The sequence below is a fragment of the Mytilus trossulus genome, chromosome 2 (genome assembly GCF_036588685.1).
Source record: "Mytilus trossulus isolate FHL-02 chromosome 2, PNRI_Mtr1.1.1.hap1, whole genome shotgun sequence".
In the NCBI taxonomy this organism is placed as follows: domain Eukaryota; kingdom Metazoa; phylum Mollusca; class Bivalvia; order Mytilida; family Mytilidae; genus Mytilus; species Mytilus trossulus.
The window spans coordinates 22,544,586-22,572,415 of record NC_086374.1 but is presented as its reverse complement, the minus strand read 5'-3'; the positions used below and the strand labels follow the sequence as shown (position 1 = coordinate 22,572,415).

Genomic DNA, 27,830 nt, shown 5'->3' with positions numbered 1-27,830 from the left:
ATTTAAACAACTTCAAACTAAGAACAAATATTCATTATTATTTAACCTTATATATATGCTAATATAGAGTTTTGAGTCGTATGTTGAGCCTCACTGGGAATGGGGACATTAAATCCGATGCCTCGTGTAAAGAGAGTCCCACGCCTTTAAACATTAAGAACCCTTGCAACAACTATTGTAGGGGTCTGTATGTGGTTTGACATCTTTGATATATTTATTTGTATGCTTGTTTGGATTTTTCAAGTATGTTATATTGTTTTATCTGTGATGCGTGTGATATTACATATAGAAACATTCCAATCGAACAAAGAGTATGTAAAATGTGCAATTCTGGATCTATTGAAGATGAGCAACACTTCATCCTGTACTGTGATCGTTACTCTGTTTTGAGAAATAAATTATTTACTTCAATATCACCAGATCCTGCTTATCCTCTACGCATAAATGAACTTCCTCCAAATGCTGCCTTATATGAACTGTTATCTAACAACAACAAAAGTATAGCGAACTTTATCTTGGACTGTGATCGTATCAGAAGAGAAATTATTTAACTATTTTACTTGAACTGTTGAATTTCTAATAATTTAGACATTCGTCCAAAACTATGTGTTATCTATTTTTCAAAATTTTGAACTTTAATTTGTCAGTGCATCGTAAGCCTATCTGGCTGGCTGTAATGTAATATTGTATTGATATGTATCTATTGTATATATACAGGTTGCACTATAATAAATCATTCATTCATTCATTCATATTGTTCTACATTCTGTATCTAGGATTTCAGATATGAGTGGTATTCAAACTTTAAAGAACATATTTTATATTCACTGTATGTGATTTATTTGCATCGTGTTATCACTATCTATTTTCAGTATAGTTAAATGCAAGATGGGTTCAAAACTTGTTTTCAGCATCATGTTTTGCGGTTAGTATATTCTTTGAATAAACAAATTTGAGTCTGTTACTGAAATAAAAACGCATATTTTGTTATGCATTCAAATTAGTATACATTAAATAAATGTTGAATTCTGAGAGATAACTGGTAATTAGATATAGGAAGATGTGGTGTGAGTGCCAATGAGACAACTCTCCATCCAAATAATAATTTAAAAAGTAAACCATTAGGTTAAAGTACGGCCTTCAACACGGAGCCTTGGCTCACACCGAACAACAAGCTATAAAGGGCCCCAAAATTACTAATGTAAAACCATTCAAACGGGAAAACCAACGGTCTAATCTATAAAAACAAAACGAGAAACGAGAAACACGTATATGTTACATAAACAAACGACAACTACTGTACATCAGATTCCTGACTTAGGACAGGTGCAAACATTTGCAGCGGGATTAAACGTTTTAATGGATCCAAACCTTCTACCTTTTTCTAAAACAATAGCATAACATCACAACATAGAAAAACACACGATAAAATATCAATTGGCAGACTTAACTCAATAAAAAAACGTATGATTAAACAATGAAAGAATAAATTTGATCTGCGATATCTGAATACAAATGCACAGTTAATTAAATATTAGAGACAAACATTCATGACCAAAAAGCTAACAAACATATTCAAACACAGGACAACACTGAGAAATATTTAAATGTTTGTTTTATGGGTAAATTAGTCATTTTTTTCTCTCTCTAAAAATAAGATACAATAATGTTATCAAGAAATGAATTATACAGAATATACTAAGATTTTTAAAAAAGGTACGTAATTTGACGATCCTATGGGTTATTATGTAATATTTTATGTAAGCAGAGCAATGAAGTATTTTATCAATTCCGAAATAAAATTGAAATAATTGTAAATGCATAGAAAATATGCAAATGACCCTTTATAGCTTATTGTTCGGTCTGAGCCAAGACTCCGTGTTGAAGGCCGTACATTGACCTATAATGGTTTACTTTTATAAATTGTAATTTGGATGGACAGTTGTCTAATTGGCACGTGCACTCACACTACATCTTCCTATATCTAAATATAAAAAAAAGTTCCATAATTTGTCATATAATTGCTATTTCTCGAAACTTTTCGCTGCCATTTTCACTTGACATTTTTTAATCTAGTTTATTTATTGCAGTTTTGTTTCATCTTGCAATGGCATTTCCTCCGAATCCACCTGCTGTGCCTGTCATGAAATTCTGTAAAACATGTAATCAAAGTTTGGAAGAGAGGAACATGGCATGGGAAACATGCACTAGCATCCTAGATCAAGCTGAGTGTAATCTGAATCCGTCATGCGTCTTTGGTCAATATATCTGTTTCTTGGATTTGAACAGTGTGAAATAAAATGAAATTCTGATTTATTTGTCATTTAAGTATATAAAAAAGATATGAACTTGATGGGTTTTAATTTGAACACACACACTGAAAGCAGAATAAAAAAAAAGGATAAAAACCTCCAGTTCACAATTTTACGGAATTATATAAACCAAATTTTGTTGACCTGTTATTGTTTTTGTCTTTTTCTTTTGGAATTAACAAATAGATATTCACTTAAGCAATCTTGCCAAACCTCCTTGTCATTTCAAAATAGGTAGTATGATATGCAATGTCAACGCGATGAAAGGGGCCATTGTTTATATTGGTCCCTCATAAATTGTAAAACCTCTCCATTCAATGCAATGTTAATTTCAATCAATGAATAAAAAGGAGGTCTTAGCAACAATCTTACTTCATAATGTTGTACTGTTACACCACTGTCCCAGATTATGGGAAGGCTTGGGATCCCGCTTACATGTTTAACCCCTTAACATTCTGTGTGTATATGTGCTTGTCTCAGTCAGGAGCCTGTAATTCGGTGGTTGGCGTTTGTTGCTGTGTTCCATATTAGTTTTTTGTTCATTACTTTTTTTCAAACATTAATTAGGACTTTAGTTTTCTCGTTTGAATTGTTTTACATTTGTCATTTTGGGGCCTTTTATAGTTGACTATGTATGCGATATGAGTTTTTTGTTCACTGTTGAAGGCCGTACGATGACCTATAGATGATAATTTCTGTGTCATTTGGTCTCTTGCGAAGAGATGATATATCGGCAACCATACCACATCTTTTATATATACATATATATGGACGATGCCTTCCTCTTTCTCGTCTGCTTATGGATGAGTATAGATCCACATACTTTAGATTTGACTATCAGTGAAAACAAAACCCTGAATTTATTAATTTTCATAAATAATGACACGAAAAACAAAAGAAGGGGGAATAGTTTAGTTTGCAAACTTAACAACTGCAAAACATAAATAGTGTTAGTGAATAGATGGTCTGACACCATTAGTAGTAGTCTAAGCAGTCATACTAACTTTACTTTACATTTGAAATCGCCAGTCTTCCAAACAAAACTGAAAATCTTTAATTTTATACTAAATCAATCAGTTAACAATAAAATTATTTTTATTGAATCTAATAATATTCCATTACATAATAGAAGCAAACTATGATAATGCACTATCTGAATCATATGTTATCCTGGTACCCAAGATACTTATGGTGTAGCTTGAAATGTACTGATATCAAAAACACACGGCATTCCGTTTGGCTGTAAGATAATACAGCTGGGGTTGCTGACACATAATGGCCCTAAAGTAATGGCCAGGCAAGTTCTCCATGCTGCATCTAAATCCGTAAGCTGCTGAGTGCAGTCCAGCGGGTTCTGTATGTAGCCTGACGTCCGATAGGTCGGAGCAATGGACGCTTTGATATACCTATACATATCAAATGCTGAGGTGTGCGTACTCAACTGTAATATCAAAGTAGGCAAGGCTGTAAATAATCAAAACCTGTCATTAGGAATCACCGATTACAATTTGATCATTCGTGACCTAAAGTTTCAACACTAATTACAAGTAACAGATTCAGGGAAGTTGTAATACAACAGTAAGAATATGTTTTATTTGATCCAAATAAGCTCCCAGCTCTTCAGGTTACATACTCAGTTTATCAATACGAAGTATTCTGCAGATATTATTACCACTTCTCATTACGAGGTTTTCTACAGATATCATTTTCACTTTCGCATTAAGAGGTATGCTAATGTCATACCAACTCTCTTACAACGAGGTATTATGCAGATATTATGCTAATTTTCTAATTACGAGGCATTATGCAGATGTCCTACTCACTTTCTCATTACGAGATATTATTGAGGTATCATGTTCATTATTTCATTACGAAGCAATAAGCAGATGCTATAATCACTTTATTATTACGAGGTATTATCGAGATATATGATGCTCACTTTCTCATTACCATGTTTTCTGCAAATATCATGTTCAGTCACTTACTCAATACGAGGTATTATGCTGATTTGTTTGACATTTACCACTTTCTCAGTACGAGGTATCATCGAGATATCATGGCATAGTCTATTTCTCATTACCATGTTTTCTGAAGATACCATGCTAACTTACTGAATACGAGGTATCATGCTGATGTCTTTGGCATTTACCACTTTCTCAGTACGAGGTATCATCGAGATATCATGGCATAGTCTCTTTCTCACTACCATGCTTTCTGAAGATACCATGCTCACTTACTTAATACGATGTATCGTGCAGATGTAATGCCCACTTACTCAATACGAGGTATCGTGCAGATGTAATACTCACTTTCTAATTACGAGATATTATATACAGATATCAAGTGTACTTGCAATATATTCTATAGATATCATGCTCACTTTTACATTACGAGGTACTCTGTAAATATCATGCCCACTTTCTTATCATGAGATATTATGAAGATGGAATACCTGCTTTCTCATAACTATGTATTTTTTTTAGATGTCATGCCCACGTGCACTTTCTCATTACTGGGTATTTTTTAGATATCATTTCCACTTTCTCATCAATTTATTACACTGTCGGTTATCAAAAGTTGATTCCAAATATAACATTTAGCAAGGTAGTGGGTGTAAAAATATAATATAACGTACATATGTAAGTGCAGTATTTTCTGTTATTGTAACCATGCAGAAAGCATGAACCGAGACCTCTGTGATCCAAGGCAGCGCATTAAGAGGATGCTTACGACTGACTACATATCTTCTAATGAAGGCAACATTAATTTATAAAAGTCTGTTATTAAAAAATAAAAAGGTCCACTCCGATTTCAGGCGAAATAACTCAAATAAATTTGTTTTCAAACAGATCAAGACCACGCTGCATTTAATGTTCCTCTCAGTCGTCCCAAAATATTCAATGTTAAAAAAACGTCGACTTACTGCTTCATTGCTTAAAAAATCCCCTGGTAATTCTTTTATTTTCCTTCGAGTCCCTCCCCATCCCAAATGGAAAAGAGTTTCTGGATTTGTCCATGATTGAAAGGACTTGGTCACGAAATAAATAAAAGGGTAATTGGTTATATTTCTCTTTGTATATCATACAGTTAATAGAATGATGCATGCATGAGCGCTAGTTAAATTGTTGAAACTTACCTAATTTTCCAATAGTCCTTTCCATATGAACATGTTTTAATGAAATCAAATAAATAATACAAAACAAACACCAGTGTGACATTCCCATCTGAAAAAGGATTGCTTGGTATTAACAATTAAAATTTCATTATTTTAAATAAATAAAAAAACATTGAAATTTTAAAAACGAAAGACGATTGCTTTTCTCAGAATAGTCAATAAGGTGAAAGATTTCTAAGAAAACTGAAGCAGATATTAATAACCATTTAGTTCTAGAACTTGCCACCCTATTGTGATTAAAGTTTGACATCTTGGATATTTTTAATCATTCCACACGGTCATATATATCATTATTTATTTTTAGTTATGTTGGGTTGGTGTCTAATTAACTTTTAACAAGTAACTTCAGTTATTCATATTTACCTTGCTATATAAGAATGGTTTGATCTGTAAACGGTAAGAGACTATCTATGGTTTGGTCGTTTATGTTAACACTCAGAGAGTTACCTTAGTTTGACTCCATTACGTTATTACTAACTTTTTGCGTGTTTTTTCGTGTAATTTTTATGAACTTCTAACCTTGCTGACTGTCTCGAACCCATCTGTTATAAAGTTGAAGCACTGGACAGTATAAAGTCAATAAGGACATTTGCCAAAAAAGATGCATTTTTGACTGATAATAATTATGATCAGCTAGAAAACAAGTGCATGCTAATAAATTTTTAAAACCGATTTGAAAAAATGATTTTTATGAGAATTAGTACACAAAATAAATCATGTTTTTTGTAAAGAAGATATTTCCAAATGATTTTACAAATTCCACGCGTGTTATTTTTTAAAGTAAACAAGTTATGTATGTCTGTCTAAATGATAGTTATATCCAAAAACCCACCTTTTATGTCTAAAATGTCGACCTCATTTATCTCTTAAAAGTATGACATGAAGGTATAGTTATCTTTATTAGAAATGAGGTGTTTTTATATGTGATAAAAAGGAGTTTGAAGGCGAAACTTCCAGTACATGTACCAGAGACATATATATATATTCATATATTTCTCAGCTAGTACTAAAGTAATTACGTTTAACTGATTTGTTAATTTGACGGTCGTAAACACCATGATCTCAATGACTAAATAAAAGTAATTCATTAAACAGTAATGCAGACGAAACGTTTCAGTGTATGTATTCATGTTTAGACTAATATGTTCCGTTATACTATATACTGTAGCATATGAAAGGTCTTGCAGTATCTTTGGAGTCTAGTATTGCTTTCCTTTTTCGCTTTATTACCGTGCTTATCCAGTAACATTTGTGGTTCCACAATAGCAATGGCTCAAACAGTTTACCAAATTGCAGTTAGAATATTTCGCCAACTAACTCATCAACTGGTAGAATATTTTAGCAAATTGCTCAAGTGAAAGGTTGTTAGTATGAAGTGAGTGCTGTGAGATTAAAATTTAATATGTACCATCCAGTTCCAGTTAGCTAATGTCATTGTCATGAATTTTTAACAAAATGATGACTTACAATAATAAGCTCTAACTGTGACATAAAAACTTCTGTAGAAGTGTATATCATTTCATGAAAAAGTGTATTATATAATGGGATATCCATTTCAAAGATGAAAGCAGATATGTTTCTCATTTCGTCACAACAAGCCTGTCCTCTTTTGACTTAGGCATTGCCTTAGACTTAATAGAGCAACAGAACGGTTGCCGTGTGTGAAGCTGGATCTGCTTATCTTTCCAGAGCAAAGTTTTTGGTGGAGTTGGTGTTGCGTAGTCTGTAGTTTTCTATGTTGTGTTTTGTGTACTATTGTTAGTCTGGTGGTCTTTTTCGTTTTTAGCCATGGCGTTGTCAGTTAATAATTTGGACTTATGAGTTTAATTATAAAAACTAAAATAAATAAACAAGAATTTGAAAATAAAACTCACCAATATAAAAATAAGATGAATTGCAAACTTTAGCGGTTGATATAAATGTATGAGATGAGCATATTGCCTAAATTGCAACACTAGAATTAACACAATGTCATTTTCAATATGTTCTGCCATCCAAACATCGTTTATGCTTTTCTTATATATCTTTTTGTTACAACTCCAAAATCTGCTGTCAGTTTATGTCAAATGGTGGAACATAGGTATTGTGACCAACTGGTGTCTTATTCTTTCCAAAGGGGTATTATCAATATAGTTTGGGTGAATATTTGACGTACGCTTCAATATATATAACCCAATCTCAGTCTTTCCTTTGTTGATGTGACCTGAACCAAACTGCTGACCATTCAATTTGGGTGGGATATTACTGATGTTAACATTTGACATGATTTTTGTCTAACATCTATGAGAAATAATGGTGCTAGAACACATATGGATACAATTTATTTTTTCAGAACATTTACATTTACAAGTGTCATCATAAATGAAAACAACATGTAAAATAATTTCATGCATTTAAAATGCTTTTCTGGATTTACTTTCATCAGGATTGCTCAGAGCCAATAATTTGGAAGCCGAAGTTGTATAAGAACCAAAACAGTTGAAGAGCAATATGACAAATAAAAAACCTAACAAATAGCTAAATCCTTCTAAGGTCATCTTTGCCTGAGGTAGTTGAAACCTTAGTGTCTTTATAATTTCAATATCTATAAACAGACATTTTAGAAAGATTTGTTATAAATCGTGTCAGCACTGAAGTAATGACTCCTGAGCTTATGATACCCTTTGGGGCATTTCTGAGGTAAACTTTTGACTTGCAAGAACTTTTACATATAAATTGTCTGCATAATCTTGCATAAATATATCCAAGGGCATATACGATTCCTATATAATTTACTCTTACCTCAGGCTGAACTCACCCAAAAACAAAGTATCAGCCCTGAATTATTGAATTTGTATCAAATAGTTGATACAAATATTTATAATTTCTATAAAAATTTATGAGGATGTATTTAAAGATTTCTGACAATGTTTGAAGGATATCAGAGTTTCTGAGTCGAGTTCCCAAACCAATTTGTGACAGGAACAATAACCTTATGATGTGGAAATTATAACAATAAACAAATCTTAACTTTGGCACAAACTTTAATGAGATCATACAATTTTTAAGTATTACATTAAAATTATAAAAAATACATTTTATTTATTAATAAATAACACAATATATTAGGAATGTATCAATATAGTTTAAACTTGATATGTAAATGATGAGAGAATTAAAAGAACAAAAAATCTACATAACAGATAATTAAGTAATTTTAACCAGTAACGCCACTGCTAAAAATAATACATCACAAACAACAATACATAAATAATTAGTAAAAAGTAAAATTAAAAGATTTATCAGTATATTTTATGAATGGCTATTATCTATTTTGAATTTATTGAACCATTATGGTTCAATAAAATCAAAATAAATTATTGCCATTCATTATTAATAAATTTCTATCAAAAAAAAGGCTTAAGAACTTTTTATATTATTTATATTAATAATAACAACATACACACATGTTGGCGTATTGATACACAAGTCAGAGTGGGCGTGTCGCCATCAAAATTGACAACATTGAAAATAGAACTAATAATTTTAACCAATCAGAAGACGGTAAAAACGATAATTTGTTTATACCCCACCCAATAGAAAGAAAGATACTCCAAGTTTCCTTATACATGAGGTAGCTGGGGGATTACTCCAGGGGTCAAACTATAATGCATACAATATCATATATGTTTTTTAGGTTGTACATGTACATGAAAGATTTCCCTAAAATTCTATCACTTTATCGTCATTCTAAGACCAATTCAGATATTATCTCAAATGTAATGTTCACACTTACTTAATTTGTCAAATATTAAATTTGTATGTCAAATGTTATAAAGGTTCTCACTCAGATGAACAAATATCATAATTAATCTATTATTTTAACCTTGAAGTCAAAGGTCAAGGTTACATGAAATTTAGGACTCGAAACTATATCATAGTGGACAAGAGATAATTTAGACCTTGACCATGAAAACTGCCAGTTCTTGTCAATTAAGACAAAAGAGGGGTTGGAACATTATTGGATGACTAGTGACTTCGACTTCTCTGCCACTAAGGTCCTCTATGGTCATACACATTCATGCTTAATATCAAAGGTAATACAACTTAAAGCTTAATAACAATGTTAATACACTTTTATGCTATTAAAATATCAATGGTACAATGTAATGCACCTTCATTTTTAATATGATTAGTTATGCCATACAAACTAGTATGTACTGGTATACTTATTTTAAAACACTATCAGTAAATGTAATATCAAACAATATAAACATTCAAGCTGATGTGAAATCTAATTCATGAATAAATGCAATGTATAAGAAATGCTTTAGAACTACGAATAAAATTGGTAAAAGCATTCCCTCAAGTTTTAAAAAGATTAACCTCAATGTGTATTCCAATTAAATGCAAAAAAAAATGTACAATTATTCTTCTTTTATTTTAAAAGCATCTTCTTTAAAGCTTTTAAACCTTTTTGACTGAGTTGAATCATTAATTACATTCAGCAATACTCAAATATTGTTCAATATATTCTATTAATATATAGAGTGGGGCGCTCATATTCGCCGTGGACACAATTTCGCCGTTTTATGATTTTGAGGTGTAAAAACTTCAAAGGATGGTTTAAATGGAAGAAATATGCCATTAAATTATTTTTTTATCACAAATATGATTATTTTTGAAAATGAGACTAAATTTCAGCTCTAACGGCAAAGGACCGAGAAATGGACAACGATTTTCAGCCAATTTCCTGAATGACTAAAACGATTTCAAAAAGGCATTCCTGAGTAATTCTTTGACTGATTCCCCTAAATTTCAGTTTTTTACATCTTTCAAATGTCTGCTATTCGTCTATAATGAAATTTATTTGATAAATATTGTTTAAAGCTGCAATTATTTGGTTTTAAATAGATATGTAAAAACGGCGAATATGTGTCCCCGTTGACAAAAAATTGGGAAAATTCAAACACCCTTTAATCCAACTTTTCAGATGATTTTACTCAAAACAAACACGTTTTCAAGCTAAGAATATTTTGCTTTTGAAGTTATCTTCATATAGAAATATCAGTTTACTTCACAAACATTAAGACGTGAACATAAACTGAAGAAAACATGGAAAGATATGGCGAAAATGAGCACCCCACTCTACAAGTCATCAATTTGAACAGTTTTTGTCTAGATTTGATAATGTCAGAAATTTTTTTACCCTGTAATTTTGAAACAGTCAATTTTCATGTATGTATGCACTTTCCAAATAAACAAGAAAAAAATGGCTTGCTTTTCAAGATACATTGTATTTAACTCAAAATCTTTTTGCTGAATGATTTAAAAAAAAAATGTTTTTTTACAATTTATTGAAAAATATCATTAATTTAAACTACAAATTAAAATAAATATATATAAAAAAAAAAATGGCTTTTAAAATTTTAAGGAAAACATCTTTCCTTGATGAAAATTGTTGTTTTCACTAAATCAATGAATAATAAAAAAAAATCATCACCTAGACCCCTACTGTCTCATATGCCCTTTGCAAATATGAGTATCTTGCTTAAACCTATTTGCCATTCTTTGATTAAACAAGAGGCTCTGAAGTGCCTGAATCGCTCACCTTAATTTTTTTGGTTAAATCTCTCATCAATGATTATTTTCGCTTTTCAATTTATTTAAATGTTCTTTGAATTGTCCTATTTTCTTCAAAAGCAAAAAAAAATCATTTTCCTCCTATGTTCTATTTTAGCCATAGGAGCTATGTTTCTTGACACAAGGAAATAAGATATAAAATTTATACTAGATACTCTGAAACTCATTAAGCCTAAGTTTGGCTGAAATTGATACAGCAGTTTCAAAGGAGAAGATTTATAAAGTAAGTCAACATGATGAACAAATTGTGAAAAAAGTCTTTCAAAAGGCAATAACTCCTTAAGGGGTCAATTGACAATTTTGGTCAAATTGACTTATTTGTAGATCTTACTTTGCTTAACATTTTTGCTATTAACAGTTTATCTGTATCTATAATAATATTCAAGATAATAACCAAAAACTGCAAAATTTCTTTAAAATCATCAATTCAGGGGCATTATACCTGAAAAAACAGTTACCCAATTTGGCTGAAAATTTCAGGACAGGTAGACCTTGACCTAATAAATACTTTAACTTCTTGTCTTATTTGCTCTAAATGCTGGAGTTTTTGAGATATAAGCCAAAAACTGCATTTTACACTGTGTTCTATTTTTAGCCATGACGGCCATGTTTTATGATGAAAGAGAAAATAAAACAAAAATATTATTTTATACACCCTACTGATCATTCAGTTGAAGTTTGGTTGAATTTGGTTGAGTAGTTTTAGAGGAGAAGATTTTTTAAAGTTAGCAAATATGATGAACAAATTGTGAAGAATTGTCATTAAAGGACAGTAACCCCTTAAGGGGTCTATTGACAATTTTGGTCATATTAACTTATTTGTTGATCTTTCTATGCTGATCATTTTTGCTGTTTACAGTTTATCTTTAACTATCATAATACTCAAGATAATGACCAAAAACTGCAAAATTTCCTTAAAATTACCAATTAAGTGGCAGCAACCCAACAATGGATAGTTTAATTCATCTGAAAATTTCAGGGCTGATAGATCTTGACCTAATGAACATTTTTAACCCATGTCAGATTTGCTCTGAATGCTTTCGTTTTTGAGTTATAAGCCAAAAACTGCATTTGACCCCTATGTTCTATTTTTAGCAATGGCGACCATGTTTGTTGATAGATCAAAACTTTGGATACAATTTATAATCTATATACCCTAAGGAACATTCAGTTAAAGTTTGGAAGTTTTTGGCCCAGTAGTTTCAGAGGAGAAGATTCTTGAAATAGTTTACGACGACAGACGACGAACGACGGACCAGGTGAGCTAAAAAAGTATGTATTCAATTTAAAAAATACTGGTGAAATAATAGTTGTCACAAAAAATTCCAAATTAATTTTCTTAATGACCTATTTTCACTATTTATATGTGCAGATATGGTTCTTTTAAATATGACTTAGAAATCAAATCTATCTACTAAACAATAAAAAGGAGTTCTCAAGTATACAAATTTGCATGTGATATTTCATAGCTAAAAGCTGAAGATATCATTTAGAATCTATGATCCACTAATATACATTATTTTCAAATCATCTTTTTCAAAGGGGCATAACTGCAATGAAAATTTTCAATCACTTAATAAAATTTATACTGCTGATGTTTGAAATTAATTTGATTAAAATCTAAAATAATATAAGAAAGTTTCATGTTTTACTTTAAAAGGTAACACATTTGAGTGAACAGTTCTATGGAACTGTGGAACATAGAATAAACTACTGTGCATGAAAATTATTAAACTATATAAAAGGAATGATTAATTGCAGATGCAGGTAAAATGATGGAGAGATGTCTTCTGGCAACAATTATTTAATGTGGCAATATAATCAATGATTTTTTTTCCAGATAAAGTGTGAGGTTCATGTTATTTTTAAATTTTTATACTTTTTTCAAAGGGTCAAAGTAAATATTTTGTAAAAATTAAGAAAATTACACAAGTCAAATTAATTGTAGTAAAGGTGTTTGGTACCACCTTAATGTAAATAAAACCTGAATTTCTAACTAAAAATGAATCAAATCTTCCACATCAATACCTGCCCCTAGTACTATGTTAAGTATGGTTCTATGTACTTGTTGAACACAGTGGTATTTTTGTACCAGTGTACATGTTCTACACCAGGTATAACATGTGTATCTATTGCTCCTCTACCATCTAATTCCTTCAATCCAAATGTATCATTCAGAAAATACTGAAAGAAACAAAGACAAAAATATACAATATTAATATTTACATATCAAGTGATTCATATTTTCAGATGAACTTGATTATGACAATGTTAATGTGAACTAGTCATCCAATGTTTGGTTTCTATACTATGTCAATTTATAGTGTAGCTTATTCATACAGACCTTTTAATTTCTTCTAAAAGAAATCTATCACTCATTGATTAATTTACCTCAATAAAACAAATATCTTCTAAATAGATAAAAATACATTTCTCTTCATTGAAACTATTTCTTGCATGAATAGATATTTCTCATACCACACTGCACAGAGTGAAAAGTGGTTCCTGATAAAAGTATGCACATGATATATTGTAGAAAGGGAAAATTTTAACATGTTAAATATTATTCTAGGTGACTTATAGGTAGGTATATTAGGCCAGGTGTATTACTTACTCTTAGTTTAAACATATTTATTTATAGTGGATTGGGAAACAAGTTTTGCAACTTATATTAATCCCTTTCAACTTTGCGGGTGCGAGTGCTGCCTTGCAGCGGCATTAGCCTACTCTTTTTCGAAATCTACAAGGGTGTCTTTAATGTGCAAGAGATATGGCTCTCTCTTAACACGGGTCAGCCATTTATCGTCCCCTTCCGACGGACTATCATCGTTTCCTCAAGACCATACTCGCAAATGGTGTCAAGGGAGAGCCGAAAATTGAGTTCCTGAAATTTTCATCCCAGACGGGAATCGAACCAGGAACCTTTGTGCTAGTAGTCACTCTTACTCTTGTTTATTATATTTTTTTAGTTTGTACTTATTTACACATGTGGTTATAATAAATTATTCACTAATATTGAAACACTCTACTACTACATGTATTTATGCTTAAATACAAATTTCTAAATCAATTTAACAAACCTCCTGATTTCTCATTTCTTTAATTTTTTCGTTTTCATCATAAAATCCAAAATGGCTGAAATGAAAAAGCATTGTTATGTCAGATAAGTAAATCTGAAATAGTTAATTCCAATCTATTGTATCTATCATAAGTGAAATAAGCAGCACTTTGAAATCTGGGTGATCAACAGAGGCAGATTTAGAGGGGGCAGGGCTCTTTTCTGGGAAAAATTTGGTTGTTTATAAAGAGAATCACTAGAGCATGACCGGAGCAGTCAGTGGGCCCCCACTTACAAAAATTTCTGGATCCATTACTGATCAAAATTAAACACTTAAATCAAGTTTCAGGTTGATGTGACCCCTAGTATGACCACAACTTTGTGTTAAACTACCTAAAAACAAAACTTTGATCTGATAAGGGAGAGACTAACAAACTGATGAAGGCAGACCAACAGTGGACATAATGACCAGAGAATAATCAATATAAAGGCAGACCAACAGTGGACATAAGGACCACAGAATAATCAATATAAAGGCAGACCAACAGTGGACATAAGGACCACAGAATAATCAATATAAAGGCAGACCAACAGTGGACATAAGGACCACAGAATAATCAATATAAAGGCATGCCAACAGTGGACATAAGGACCACAGAATAATCAATATAAAGGCAGACCAACAGTGGACATAAGGACCACAGAATAATCAATATAAAGGCAGACCAACAGTGGACATAAGGACCACAGAATAATCAATATAAAGGCATGCCAACAGTGGACATAAGGACCACAGAATAATCAATATAAAGGCATGCCAACAGTGGACATAAGGACCACAGAATAATCAATATAAAGGCAGACCAACAGTGGACATAAGGACCACAGAATAATCAATATAAAGGCAGACCAACAGTGGACATAAGGACCACAGAATAATCAATATAAAGGCAGACCAACAGTGGACATAAGGACCACAGAATAATCAATATAAAGGCATGCCAACAGTGGACATAAGGACCACAGAATAATCAATATAAAGGCAGACCAACAGTGGACATAAGGACCACAGAATAATCAATATAAAGGCATGCCAACAGTGGACATAAGGACCACAGAATAATCAATATAAAGGCATGCCAACAGTGGACATAAGGACCACAGAATAATCAATATAAAGGCAGACCAACAGTGGACATAAGGACCACAGAATAATCAATATAAAGGCATGCCAACAGTGGACATAAGGACCACAGAATAATCAATATAAAGGCATGCCAACAGTGGACATAAGGACCACAGAATAATCAATATAAAGGCATGCCAACAGTGGACATAAGGACCACAGAATAATCAATATAAAGGCATGCCAACAGTGGACATAAGGACCACAGAATAATCAATATAAAGGCAGACCAACAGTGGACATAAGGACCACAGAATAATCAATATAAAGGCAGACCAACAGTGGACATAAGGACCAGAGAATAATCAATATAAAGGCAGACCAACAGTGGACATAAGGACCACAGAATAATCAATATAAAGGCAGACCAACAGTGGACATAAGGACCACAGAATAATCAATATAAAGGCAGACCAACAGTGGACATAAGGACCACAGAATAATCAATATAAAGGCAGACCAACAGTGGACATAAGGACCACAGAATAATCAATATAAAGGCAGACCAACAGTGGACATAAGGACCACAGAATAATCAATATAATGACCCCTACTGTTATTGGTGAGGAATAAAAGTATACAAAGAAAGTACAAAAATGTTGTCATTTAGAAGAAGCAGATATTCAAGGTATTATCAACTTTCCAGACAAAGTGTATATTCTACTTTCAGTATGGGAAAATTTTCTCATTTATTAGGTCTTAAATTTTTTCATAATATACTAAGGATGTTTAACATTAAATTTATTACAACTTGATTATAACAAACCAAATGACATTATAAGAAAAAAACGTCAACATCTGTGACTACAAAAATAGTTCACTGTTTAAACTTTTAAACATGCAGGTCATTAGGTACTTTTGTGAACCTATGCACTAGAATATTTTCTTTGAATTCATAATTAATAGTACTTGTGTCCTTGCTGAAACTGGACAAACATTGAAAAGATCAAATTTTCAGTTATTATGGGGAAGTAATTTTTGGACACTGGTGTTCCCACTGGTTAATATTTGGTGAACAATTATAGAATACACACAAACACACGAGGAATACCTTTTCAAAAGTTTGATGAAAACCATTCTTAATTTTTTGCCTATTTTTAATTACATTAACCTTAACATTTGACCTTTTTGTCCAAAATATCACCAGGTTTCTTCCCCTCCCCTATATATTATAACTACATCAGTTTCATTCTAACCATCCGGAAACCACTGATAACTTAATTTATTTTTAGTAACAGTGACCTTAACAGTTTCACCTCAAAATATATAAGCTGCTTTCTTTCCCTATAAAATTTCATCTATAAGTTTCATTCCTTATAATACTCAAGTTGTCATGCAGAAACTTTCACACACACTATTAGACGGAAGGAATGACAGAAAGAGGAAACAGAAAACTTCCATTCATTTTCTGCAATGGCCTTATGAAAATGTTCATATTTACATTGCATCTTTTTTGTTTTTAATAATAAAAATAAAAATGATCTGTTTCAATAAAATAATATCTTAACATAGAACCATACGTGGTAAGATCTACTTTTTTGTCTGACATACAACATCAACAGCTGGTTCTAACAGACACATGGTGCACAATATTTTTACTCATTAACATTATTTTTTCTATTTAAGATCTAGTTTATAATGTACAGGGACACGTTATGCTTTTGAAAAAGTGTTTAAACAGTGTTAACATAAAATATTATATGAAGAATACAATGACTATACATTACAAACCTGGACTGCCAAGGGGTGATAACTCCATCATCAGGACCTCCTATCAAGACAAGCTTCTTTAAACGTACAAAGTTATTTCTGTAGTCTGAAGAAAAAAAAAATTGTTGATAAATTACTTTTCTAATACCAGCATTATTATGAACTAATGAAACAGATATTTAGTACATTAACTATCCTCTGTTATTCAATGAATTAAACAAACCCCTGGATAAAATGTAGGAACATTTGTTCTTCATACAGTTATGTGAATAACATAAACAAAATATAGACTCACATAATATTCAATACAACAATTCAATTTATGATCATCATGCACTGCTGAAGCCTTCATTGTGCTTCTGATGTTACAAATGCCACAGCTCAAGCGTGTATATAATATATTAAAATACTGCTGTCATGGACAGAAAGACTGAAAGATTGAAAGACAGACAGTGAGATGGAAGGATGATCAAAGGTAACACCTAATGCACATTCATCTATAACAGGGCATAAGATAATGAGATGTGATATGATCCCCAATGAGACTATCATCTATCCACCAAAGTTCAAATAAAGTGGATCATGTAAGCATATTAATATATTTTAAATTATCTAACTGAAATACTTTAGATGGTAAAAACTATGATGTGGCTTTATTAAATAATTGGTTAATACTATAACCACTAACATTTTTTTAATCTGAAAAAGTTTCTTTAATAAACATATTCAAGCCACACAGAGCATATATATATATCTACATAGAAATACCAGTAAGACAATGCAGTATGGTTGCCAATGAGACAACTCTCCATCAAAGATCAAATAACTAAACAAGTATAGGTCACCAAACATTCAACATTTAGAAAAACTTGTCATAATTTTAAATGTTTAGATCAACTTCTGAGATCAAATTCATATATATAGGTCTGAAGAAAAGCCAAAATTTTAGAGAGTGAAAATGATTTTTTTTTTCAGAAAAATATTTATTTTAATCTGTCAATGTCAAGTTCAACACATGCCTCAACTTACAATCCAAACATACATCTGTATGAGAAGAGAATTTGCTATTAACAATGTAAATCTTAATGACCTTGATTTGTCATATGTTCATCATGACAATACATTTTTAAAAGACACATCTCCTAGTTTATATCAAATTAATTGCAAACAAGGTTTATCTTGTCAATGAGGTTTAAGACAAAATGCTGGTCAAACCCCACCATTATGATGACATGTGACAAATTAGTCTAAGTTTATATCTTATTACCGGGGTACTTGCCCAAGTAAAAAGTTTTATATTGATCCTGAAATGTTGGTCATGATTGCATGCGACATATCAGCTCATTATGATAAACCAAAATAACAAATATCTCATTAATTTAATTTTGGATGTAACACGTCTTCTGATTGGCTGACGTTATTTTGTTATGAGCCCATAGACATAATTTAGTCATGTGACCGTGATGTCATCAACGCTTTTTCATGGTTTTCTACGGTTTAAAATGGAATTAAGAATTAAATTATAAGAAATGACTTTAATATTTTTTCTGTCTATTCGAAATAACATAAAAAATGTGGTGCACACTGTTAAATAACCCGCTACCGCGTGTTATTCAGTGTGCACCAAATTTTTTATGTTATTTCTTCATAGACAGAAAAAATATTACAGTCATTCCTTAATAAAAGTAGTAATTTTATTATAAAAGACGACAAAGTTCTGGCTGACTTAAGAGGTAATGAATATAAATCATCATGATTTCTAAATGTCTTTAAAATTGTAAAACTTCCTTCTTTTTTTTCAGAAGCTGAATACACATATTTGGTACATGTACTGTCTTTTGTAAATTTTGTTAACAAATAACCAAGTTCAAAGGCATAAAAATAAAAACTGAAACAATTCCATCATTTGACCATACCAGGTGAACAACTTCAATATGAATGCAATTTTCTGTGAATTTTCAGGGAAATAGGTAAAAAATTGTGGGAGAAGTATATTGCACAAAACTGGTACCATCCTTCATAATTAAAATTTGTATAAAAAGAGAATTAATTAAAGTGAATTTGCACATTACTTTAGAATAGGTTATTAGGCAGACCCTTATGATCTTACAATGAAGGATTACTTCAAACAAACTGAAAGGTTTTCTGATTAAATATACTACTAAAACAAATGTATTACACATAAAGAGGCATAACTCTGAAAAAACTTCAATGGTTTGGACAAGTTTGACTCTAACAGACAACATGAAGGCATGATCTATTTTACTGTAAGTCACTAAAAGATAGACTGTGTTTTTTGTACATTACTCTTCACACAGACAGCAGCAGTTGCAAGCAAGGGATAAGCTTCTGTGGAACCATTTACAAATTTGTTTCCAAAGTCTATTTTAGTTTTTGCATGATATACAAAACTCAGGTAAAATTGATCATTCAAGGGCAGGAAACACAGTTCTAAATCTAAACCCAAAGGATGCCTGTGAAGCCAAGTTTGGTTCCAATTGGCCTTGGTATTTCAAGGATTGTTTTGTTTTTTAAGTGGAAGGATAATGAGGAAGATGACAGACACAAAGTGACGAGAAAAACTCTCTTAAAAGCTTTTGGTAAGGCGAGCTTAAAAGCATAACTGGTTGTTGGTAGTTGAAACATCACAACTTTTGCTGATTCATTCCCAAATATACTCTACAAGTTTTACTACTTACTTGAATTCTGTCCACTATCTAGGTTGTATAGGTAAGATGAGAATTCATGATACAAATCTGTATGGTGGGGATCTAAAACAAAATATACAAATATTCAGAAATAATAAAATGTTATATATGATACTGATTATCATGTGGGGATCTATAATGCATACAAATATTTAAATGATATTTCTGAAAGGTTGGATAATATGGTGGTGATCTATATAACATATATATACAAACATTTTAAAACAAAAAAAATGTTTTATATTATTCTCAAGTATAATATGGGGATTGATAAATACATGCAAATATTAAAAATATATATATATTATACTGGGTATCATTACATTAACACTAGATTTTAAAAGTCTATAAATGTATTTTGTTGCCTTCAATTTCTCGTATGTAAACAAAAAAGCCACATCAAAAAGATTTTGTATTGGTACCTTATAATATAACTGCAAGAAAGAACAGCAAGGTAGATAGTTTATTAACTAGAGGCTCTAAAGAGCCTGTGTCGCTCACCTTGGTCTATGTGAATATTAAACAAAGGAAGCAGATTGAAAATTGACTACAAAGGTCAATAACTCCTACAGGGGTCAATTGACCATTTCGTTCATGTTGACTTATTTGTAGATCTTACTTTGCTGAAAATTATTGCTGTTTATAGTTTACCTATATCTATAATAATATTCAATATAATAACCAAAAACAGCAAAATGTCCTTAAAATTACCAATTCAGGGGCCGCAACCCAAAAACAGGTTGTCCAATTCATCTGAAAATTTCAGGGCAGATAGATCTTGACCTGATTAACAATTTTACTTCATGTCAGATTTTCTCTAAATTATTTGGTTTTTGAGTTATAAGCCAAAAACTGCATTTTACCCCTATGTTCTATTTTTAGCCGTGGCGGCCATCTTGGTTTGATGGCCAGGTCACCGGACACATTTTTTAAACAAGAAACCCCAAAGATGATTGTGGCCAAGTTTGGATCAATTTGGCACAGCAGTTTCAGAGGAGAAGATTTTTCTAAAAGATTACTAAGATTTACGAAAAATGGTTAAAAATTGACTATAAAGGGCAATAACTCCTAAAGTGGTCAACTGATCATTTTGGTCATGTTGACTTATTTGTAGATCTTACTTTGCTGAACATTATTGCTTTTTACAGTTTATCTCTATCTAAAATAATATTCAAGATAATAACCAAAAACAACAAAATTTCCTTAAAATTACCAATTCAGGGGCAGCAACCTAACAACGGAATGTCAGAGCAGGTAGATCTTAACCTGATTAACAATTTTACCCCCATGTCAGATTTGCCCTAAATGCTTTGGTTTTTGAGTTATAAGCCAAAAACTGCATTTTACCCCTATGTTCTATTTATAGCCATGGCGGCCATCTTGGTTAGTTGGCGGGGTCACCGGACACAATTTTTAAACTAGATACCCCAATGATGATTGTGGCCAAGTTTGGTTAAATTTGGCCTAGTAGTTTCAGAGGAGAAGATTTTTGTAAAAGTTAACGCCGGACGCAGGACGACGACGGACGACGACGGACGCCGGACGCCAAGTGATGAGAAAAGCTCACTTGGCCCTTCGGGGCCAGGTGAGCTAAAAATAAGGTGATAAGGTTACTGGTATGACTGCAAATGAGATAACCATCCACATAGACCAAAGGAAGTGGTTGTAAGCAACTTCTTTAGCTTACAATATATATCCTTATATTTTAGTGGAAGGGTATACAAACTTAATTATAAGACCACTAACATAAGAATTATTGAAGAACATACAATATTCAGTCCTATTTTGTTACATGTAACAAAGCATAGTTCCAACTTATAAATAGATATATGGTACCTCTCCAGTAATTAGCTACAGACCATTTCTGTCCATTCTTTGTGTAAAAGTATCTGCAATATGAAGAATAGAGGGATAAAACTCTTACAATTTTATGACAAACCAATGAATACAGTATTATTCCATCTTTCAGAAATATCTTTTCAAACTTTTCAAATTATTATGATATTATAATCAAAGTGCTTGTAAGCACTGAACGGTAAAGATTGCTTCAATTTATCAGTGGGAAGTAAAATTAAATATTGCATTGGTTGTAGTTGATTTAACAGCTATTCTAGCCAAAGGAAGATTATTTCAACTTTTAAATTGAGATGACTTAACAATGATATTATTTATAATTTTAGAGCAGATATTAGATTCCTGCACCTTGCAAAAGTTATGTAATTTTTTTGACAGGTGTAACATCATTTTGTGCCTTGAGTTTCTGACCATATATTACATCCATCATTTTATGGAAATGTTTGAGGTTAGGATGTATAGAATGTTATGATCAATGCACTATATTTTTTGTATTAAAAAGGTAGTTATGAGTCTTGGAAGATTTAGATATCAAGTCAGTCACATAAGATTTTGATTGCATTTCATGCAATTTTTACCTAAATAAGTATTCATTGTTCAGGTTGAACTGAAATATATATACAGCTGGTAAGTGAGTGCAATGCACATAAGATAAGAAATACAGTAGTGTTTCAAGCCAATTTTGTTTGGAAGATAATTATTCTAAATGAAAGAGTAACTGAAAAATAGAACATGAAACTGCAGAAAATTACAATTAAATCTTTTAAAATTCACTTGCCAATTATCTTTAAATTATTAAATTGAAGAAATAGCAATGAACCAGAACTAGATCAGTGAGACTTATCAAATGGTTAAACAAGTGATTATAGCTAAGTATTAGAGAGAAACCTTCAAATTTAGCTGTAAAGGATGGAGCAAGAATGTATTGACTATTATTTAACAATTCCACCCAACAAACAGTTAATACACTATTACACTCACATGATAGAAAAAAAAATCCATAGTTATAATATTTACTACCAAAACTTGTTTTACCCCACATGCCCTAGCACATTAATAAAATTACTGAATATAATCCCCAGTCAGTTATCTTATGTTGTTGCCTCTTTGACACATTCCCCATTTCCATTCTCAAGTGCATTGGTAAAATTTATAGACATTTTCATTTTCCCCATACTCATATGTCAAAAACTTACTTATAAATAGTTTCTTTGAGGTAGTATGGAAAAAAATCCTTGAGGTAGTCGGTGTCTGAAAATAAATGACAAAATACAAAATAAAGTAACTTCTATTTATTGTATTTGATAAGAATAAAGATCTTGATTTTAATTTATTCATTTATTCATTTAAAAAAATTAAGCGGTTGATAAGCATAAAGTTATGTTTCTTATCTTAAAGCAAAACACCAGCTACTTGTTATTCCAGTTATAACAAAGGTCAAGGATGTGTACTGGACATTCAAATAATTCCATCCAGTAAGTGTTCAGACTTTACAAAACATTTAGACAAAAAGTTAAAACACACATGAAGTCCCCCCATTTTCATTTAGTTATTAATCACAACAGGTGAGATGGAAAAGATGCAGTTCCATTCCTCAAGATCCTCCTATGCCATTGACCGAATGAATCCTGAATGTTCAAGAGAAACTGTGAGTTAAAATCTTTTGTTAGATATACCTGAAATTTGAGGCCAGAATCGGCCCTTACCGGACGGACCTACTCCTTTCAGAAATCTGCGTAATGTACGGTAGTACATGTATTTAAGAAAGATGCAACTAAAAATATTCATGAGACGGACAAAAGGACTGATGGACAGACTGACATGTGGGATGGATGGACAAGAGATAAAACAGTTACACCCCAACTCTTTTTACAGAATGGGAAATAATTACTTACCACCATACTGGCCAGCTAACGGTGAACTTAAAGCTATAAACGTGTCAACATTATGTTCCAATACAGATAGCAAACCTCTACATATCAGACCACCTGAAATCAAAATCAATTATGGAATTTACAAAACATTGTCTACAAAATTAGTGTTACAACATGAAAAATAAAGTTGATTAGATGTAAGTGTGTATTCTTTCCTAAGTAGTATTTCATATGAACTGGAACAAGCTGAATAACTTATCTAAAGGAGAAATTCATAGCTTTCCGTTAGAAAAAAAAAGTGCACATGCTAATTTGTCTCACCCTGCTGCTCTACTGATTATAACTATTTCTGTTGAAATTCTTTCAGATAAGGTTTTCTTTCAGGTATCACAAAAACACCCTTTATGCTGCTTCCCCAGACAAATTAATTTAGGGACCAAGACTTAATTCTGGATATTGTTCTATGTAGACATCAATTTTGATTTAAATATGACCATTAAATTCAGGGCCGTAACTAGGGTTCGAATTCAGGGGAGGCAGGGGTTTGGGGCCGCCGATTGAGGCCCCATACCGATTTTTTTGCCCTCAGTAAAATGGCTAAAATGACCCGTTTTCCTTCAATTTCCTTACATTAAAAAACATCAGTATTTTTTTAACCTTGAAGCAATTTTTATGCAACAACAAGCTGTGATTGCTATTCGGGTTGAGCCAAGGCTCCACCTTGAAGGCCGTACTTCGACCTATAATAATTACTATTCTAATATGACGTCCTTATTACGCTTTGTAAACAAAGCCGTGTTCTAATGAGCATAAAACATATGTTTGACACATGCGCACGAACTTACTGTGTACATAAACCTTATTTCCACCGTTATTCTTTAAAATGTTTACATTTAAGCAGCTAGCTTAAACTTTTATTTTATATTTTTTATAAAACATCATATATTTACCCTGATCGTGGTTTTTAAACTTATCAAATATGAATTGTAATGCACAGACTCCTCAGGGAGGAAATTGGAAAAGCCAAACGTTTTTACGGTATTTTCTTACGCTTCGACCTATAAAAATACTGCATTTGTCCTATTAGAATCGAAATAATTCCTTTATGTCATGCTCTATGCTCATTTTAACATGGGTAGGCATTATATTTGACCACATTTTACACCTCGCTAACGCTCAGTGTAAAATATCGACAAATATAATGCCTACCCATGTTAAAATGAGCATAGAGCATGACATGAAGGAATTATTTCTTAAACATTAAATAAATTGTAAATGCGGATTTTTTTCTCAATATGGCTCAACATGACCCGTTTTCCGTCGATTTCCTTACTTTAAGAAACATCAGTATTGCTGTGGAAGTATTTTTATGCAAACAATTATTATCTGTATTTAAAGATATGTTTGATAGAAATCAAAGTGGTAAGTTAAAAAAACATATAAAGCAAGATTATAGAACGCAAGATATATATTTTTTTCGAGGACCTTGAATTTCAATATTGTTGAAAGCTGAACAGACATGTATAATATAACTACACACAGGGACTTTGAATACTAGTATTACAAAAGTATTATAATATTTTACTTACTAGTAAGTATAGAAAGTCCCTGCTACAACGAACAAGAGTGTTTAACTACTTAGGCTTTGATCATAATGTTCTCGTACGATCGGGAGACGCATCTGGTGCAAGAAAATTGGTACCGTAAATTTTATTACTACCACTGGGTCAATGCCTCTGCTGGTGGACTATTAGTCCCCGAGGGTATCACCAGCCCAGTAGCCAGTACTTCGGTACTGGCATGAAAATACGTTTTTTTTGTGTTATTAAAATTTTCTGTTACAAAATATTAGAAATCATTATAAATTAAGGAATATATCTCCCTCATGCAAAGCTCTTATTCCTCTCACGGATTTGGCTATACTTTTTGAACCTTTTGGATTATAGCTCTTCATCTTTTATATAAGCTTTGGATTTCAAATATTTTGGCCATGAGCATCACTGAAGAGACATGTATTGTCGAAATGCGCATCTGGTGCAAGAAAATTGGTACCGTTAATTTTATTAAAAAAATGACCCAACAGCTGATTCAGCCGGTAACGAATTTCCGATGTCATAAAAGATTCACAATACAAAGGGAACTTCCTCTGCTTAATAATATTGAGCTCTAAATAAATGTGAATATTTAAGTTTTATTCAAAATTATCGAAAGCAAAGTTTCATATGTGTTCTCGTACGAATACTTAATAATAAACTGGAAATCCGCTTGTATTATCGCGTCACTCAAACTATGAACAAAGTGTAGTAGTCAGTCGAGAACCAGCTTAACTGAATAACAGACGGACGGCCACATGAAATAAAATTTTAAAAAAATACTGAAACGGTTCACTTTCGATCCAAAAATCCGGGAAATGACAGATATATATGGCGTATCATGATAAAACTGTTAAAACTGTAAACTTGTGTTGTTTATAATATAAATTCAAGTTCTTTGTGTACATATTGTCAATATTTCATTTTATTACTTAAAAAAAAAATTTTGGTGAAGAAAATTTAGGGGAGGCAACCTCATAGGTAGTTACGGCCCTGCATTTTAAAAGTGTATATATGTGCAGCATTTTAATCTAGTTGGTGAAATCCTACTAAAAAACAGACCCGTAGCTAAATTTGTGATTACTTTAAACAAAAACTTTGTTGTATTAAGTCCTTGCCATAACACTTCTTTTGTCAGTGATTTGTTTCCATCTTATCAAAAATTAATAGACAGTCTGACTAACCTTGAGAAAAACATATGAGATGGACACCATCTGGACTGCTGTTCATTATAGGTTGTACTATCTTAGTTATATTGTTGACTTGTTTCCATAGTGGTTCAAAACTTTGGACTCTATTGAAGGCATTGACTGCTGTTATCTGTGTTCCTGGATGAACCTGAAGCACAAATCATACAACACTTTTAATATGGTACAAATATTACAGGACTTCAATTCAAACGGTCTAAACTTATAGCTGACTTCATGGTATTGGTTTTACTCATTGTTGAAGACTGTATGATGACCTAAAGTTTTTAACTTCTTTGTCATTTTAAACATTTTAGTCTCTGATAAAGAGTTGTCTCATTAGCAATCATAATGTCCACATCTTCTCATCTTTATATTCAATGAAGTTGAAGTATTAAAGAGACAGTACTTAAAATTCTGAAAAACAATTTCCCAATTTATTTCTTGATATTTAATGCATGAAATATTAAGTAGGGTGATGAAATTACATGTTAAAAAAAAATGGGTGCTGAATCTTTATGTTAAGTAGTGATTTGGTCCAATTCAATAAGGTCAAATTTTATTATATATAATATATCTGAAACTGAATTTTAGATCCCCTTAACACAGAATTGTCAATATTTTGAGTTAGAGGTGGTAGAAGTTTCTATAATTTTAATAGACTAATAGTATTTGTCCCACTAGAAGTACACTAAACCAGAGACATATATACACATGTGTATATATGTCTCTGACTAAACTTTAAAAAAAAACAAGAATTTATTGTCTAAAAGAAATGCACTACAAAAATAACTGTGTTCTCGGGCCATAGCATATATGGCGGTGCTCCTATTTAAGGCGAAATATATTGGACAAACATACTCATGATACTGTGTGATTTTTACCTTTAGAAGAGTAGAAATCAAAAATTCTGCCTCAGTAGGACTCCCAATGATGCCATGCATAAATATAATAGGCTTGTATTGAACTGTTACAGGCACAACTAATGCAAAAATTAGGAAAGTTAACGTTAATCCTGTTTTCTTCCTCATGATTGTCTGACCTTTAACCTCACATTATTTCGGTACATCTCGGACCTTATGATGATTTAGCTACAAAAAACAATTATTATCTTATTTAAAACATCATTGAATATCCCTTCAAATGAAAGATTCCTGCAAGTCATATTTTTCTTCAGTTACAAAATGCTTACTTTGACTTATTTATAGGCCCGTATTTATCATATGACTACTCGGAATGAAGACAAGTCGGACCCAAAAACAACTCGGACCCGCTGAATTCAAGACAACACTGACGAGTTTCAAATACAAATCGGATTATTTTTAACAATACTTTATCTTAAAAGCAAGTTATCAACTGCAGCTTTTATGATACATACACATGCATAATGCACAAGCCTGGTCGAAATTATGCTGTTTGTCAGTTGCCGTAAGAAGGCGAACTTGATTATTGAAGATTTTTAATATTATCCCAGTCAGCAGACTAACAGTGGGCCAACGTTGGCAAATGGTCGGCCCGTTGGTCGACCGTTGGTGTTGGCTTTACAACATTG

At 31.8% G+C, this 27,830-nt stretch overlaps 1 protein-coding gene and 1 long non-coding RNA gene across 2 annotated transcripts; one reads left to right on the top strand and one right to left on the bottom strand.

The window, feature by feature from the left end:
• The first annotated feature begins 870 nt into the window (after nt 1-870).
• On the top strand, nt 871-2,312 carry LOC134704974 (uncharacterized). The gene is made up of 2 exons (XR_010105449.1): nt 871-925; nt 2,091-2,312. It is a non-coding gene; the product is annotated as an uncharacterized LOC134704974 (long non-coding RNA).
• Nucleotides 2,313-12,941: 10,629 nt separating this feature from the next.
• Nucleotides 12,942-27,383, bottom strand: LOC134706751 (lysosomal thioesterase PPT2-A-like). The gene is made up of 9 exons (XM_063565964.1): nt 27,163-27,383; nt 26,276-26,429; nt 23,521-23,613; nt 22,822-22,876; nt 21,608-21,660; nt 19,763-19,834; nt 17,085-17,169; nt 14,190-14,244; nt 12,942-13,293 (listed from the first exon to the last, which is right to left on the bottom strand). Exons 1-9 carry the CDS (start codon nt 27,307-27,309, stop codon nt 13,150-13,152), a joined length of 858 nt encoding a protein of 285 aa, XP_063422034.1. The 5' UTR covers nt 27,310-27,383; the 3' UTR covers nt 12,942-13,149.
• Nucleotides 27,384-27,830: the final 447 nt, after the last annotated feature.

What these genes read in the sequence shown, in the direction of transcription:
- LOC134706751 (XM_063565964.1), bottom strand. Translation starts at nt 27,309, where the DNA reads ATGAGGAAGAAAACAGGATTAACGTTAACTTTCCTAATTTTTGCATTA. An exon ending in GTTAGCTGGCCAGTATGGTG is followed by an intron (nt 22,877 to 23,520) that starts GTAAGTAATTAT and finishes ATTTATTTTCAG; the next exon opens with ACACCGACTACCTCAAGGAT. An exon ending in AAGAAATGAGAAATCAGGAG is followed by an intron (nt 13,294 to 14,189) that starts GTTTGTTAAATT and finishes TGTTTCTTTCAG; the next exon opens with TATTTTCTGAATGATACATT.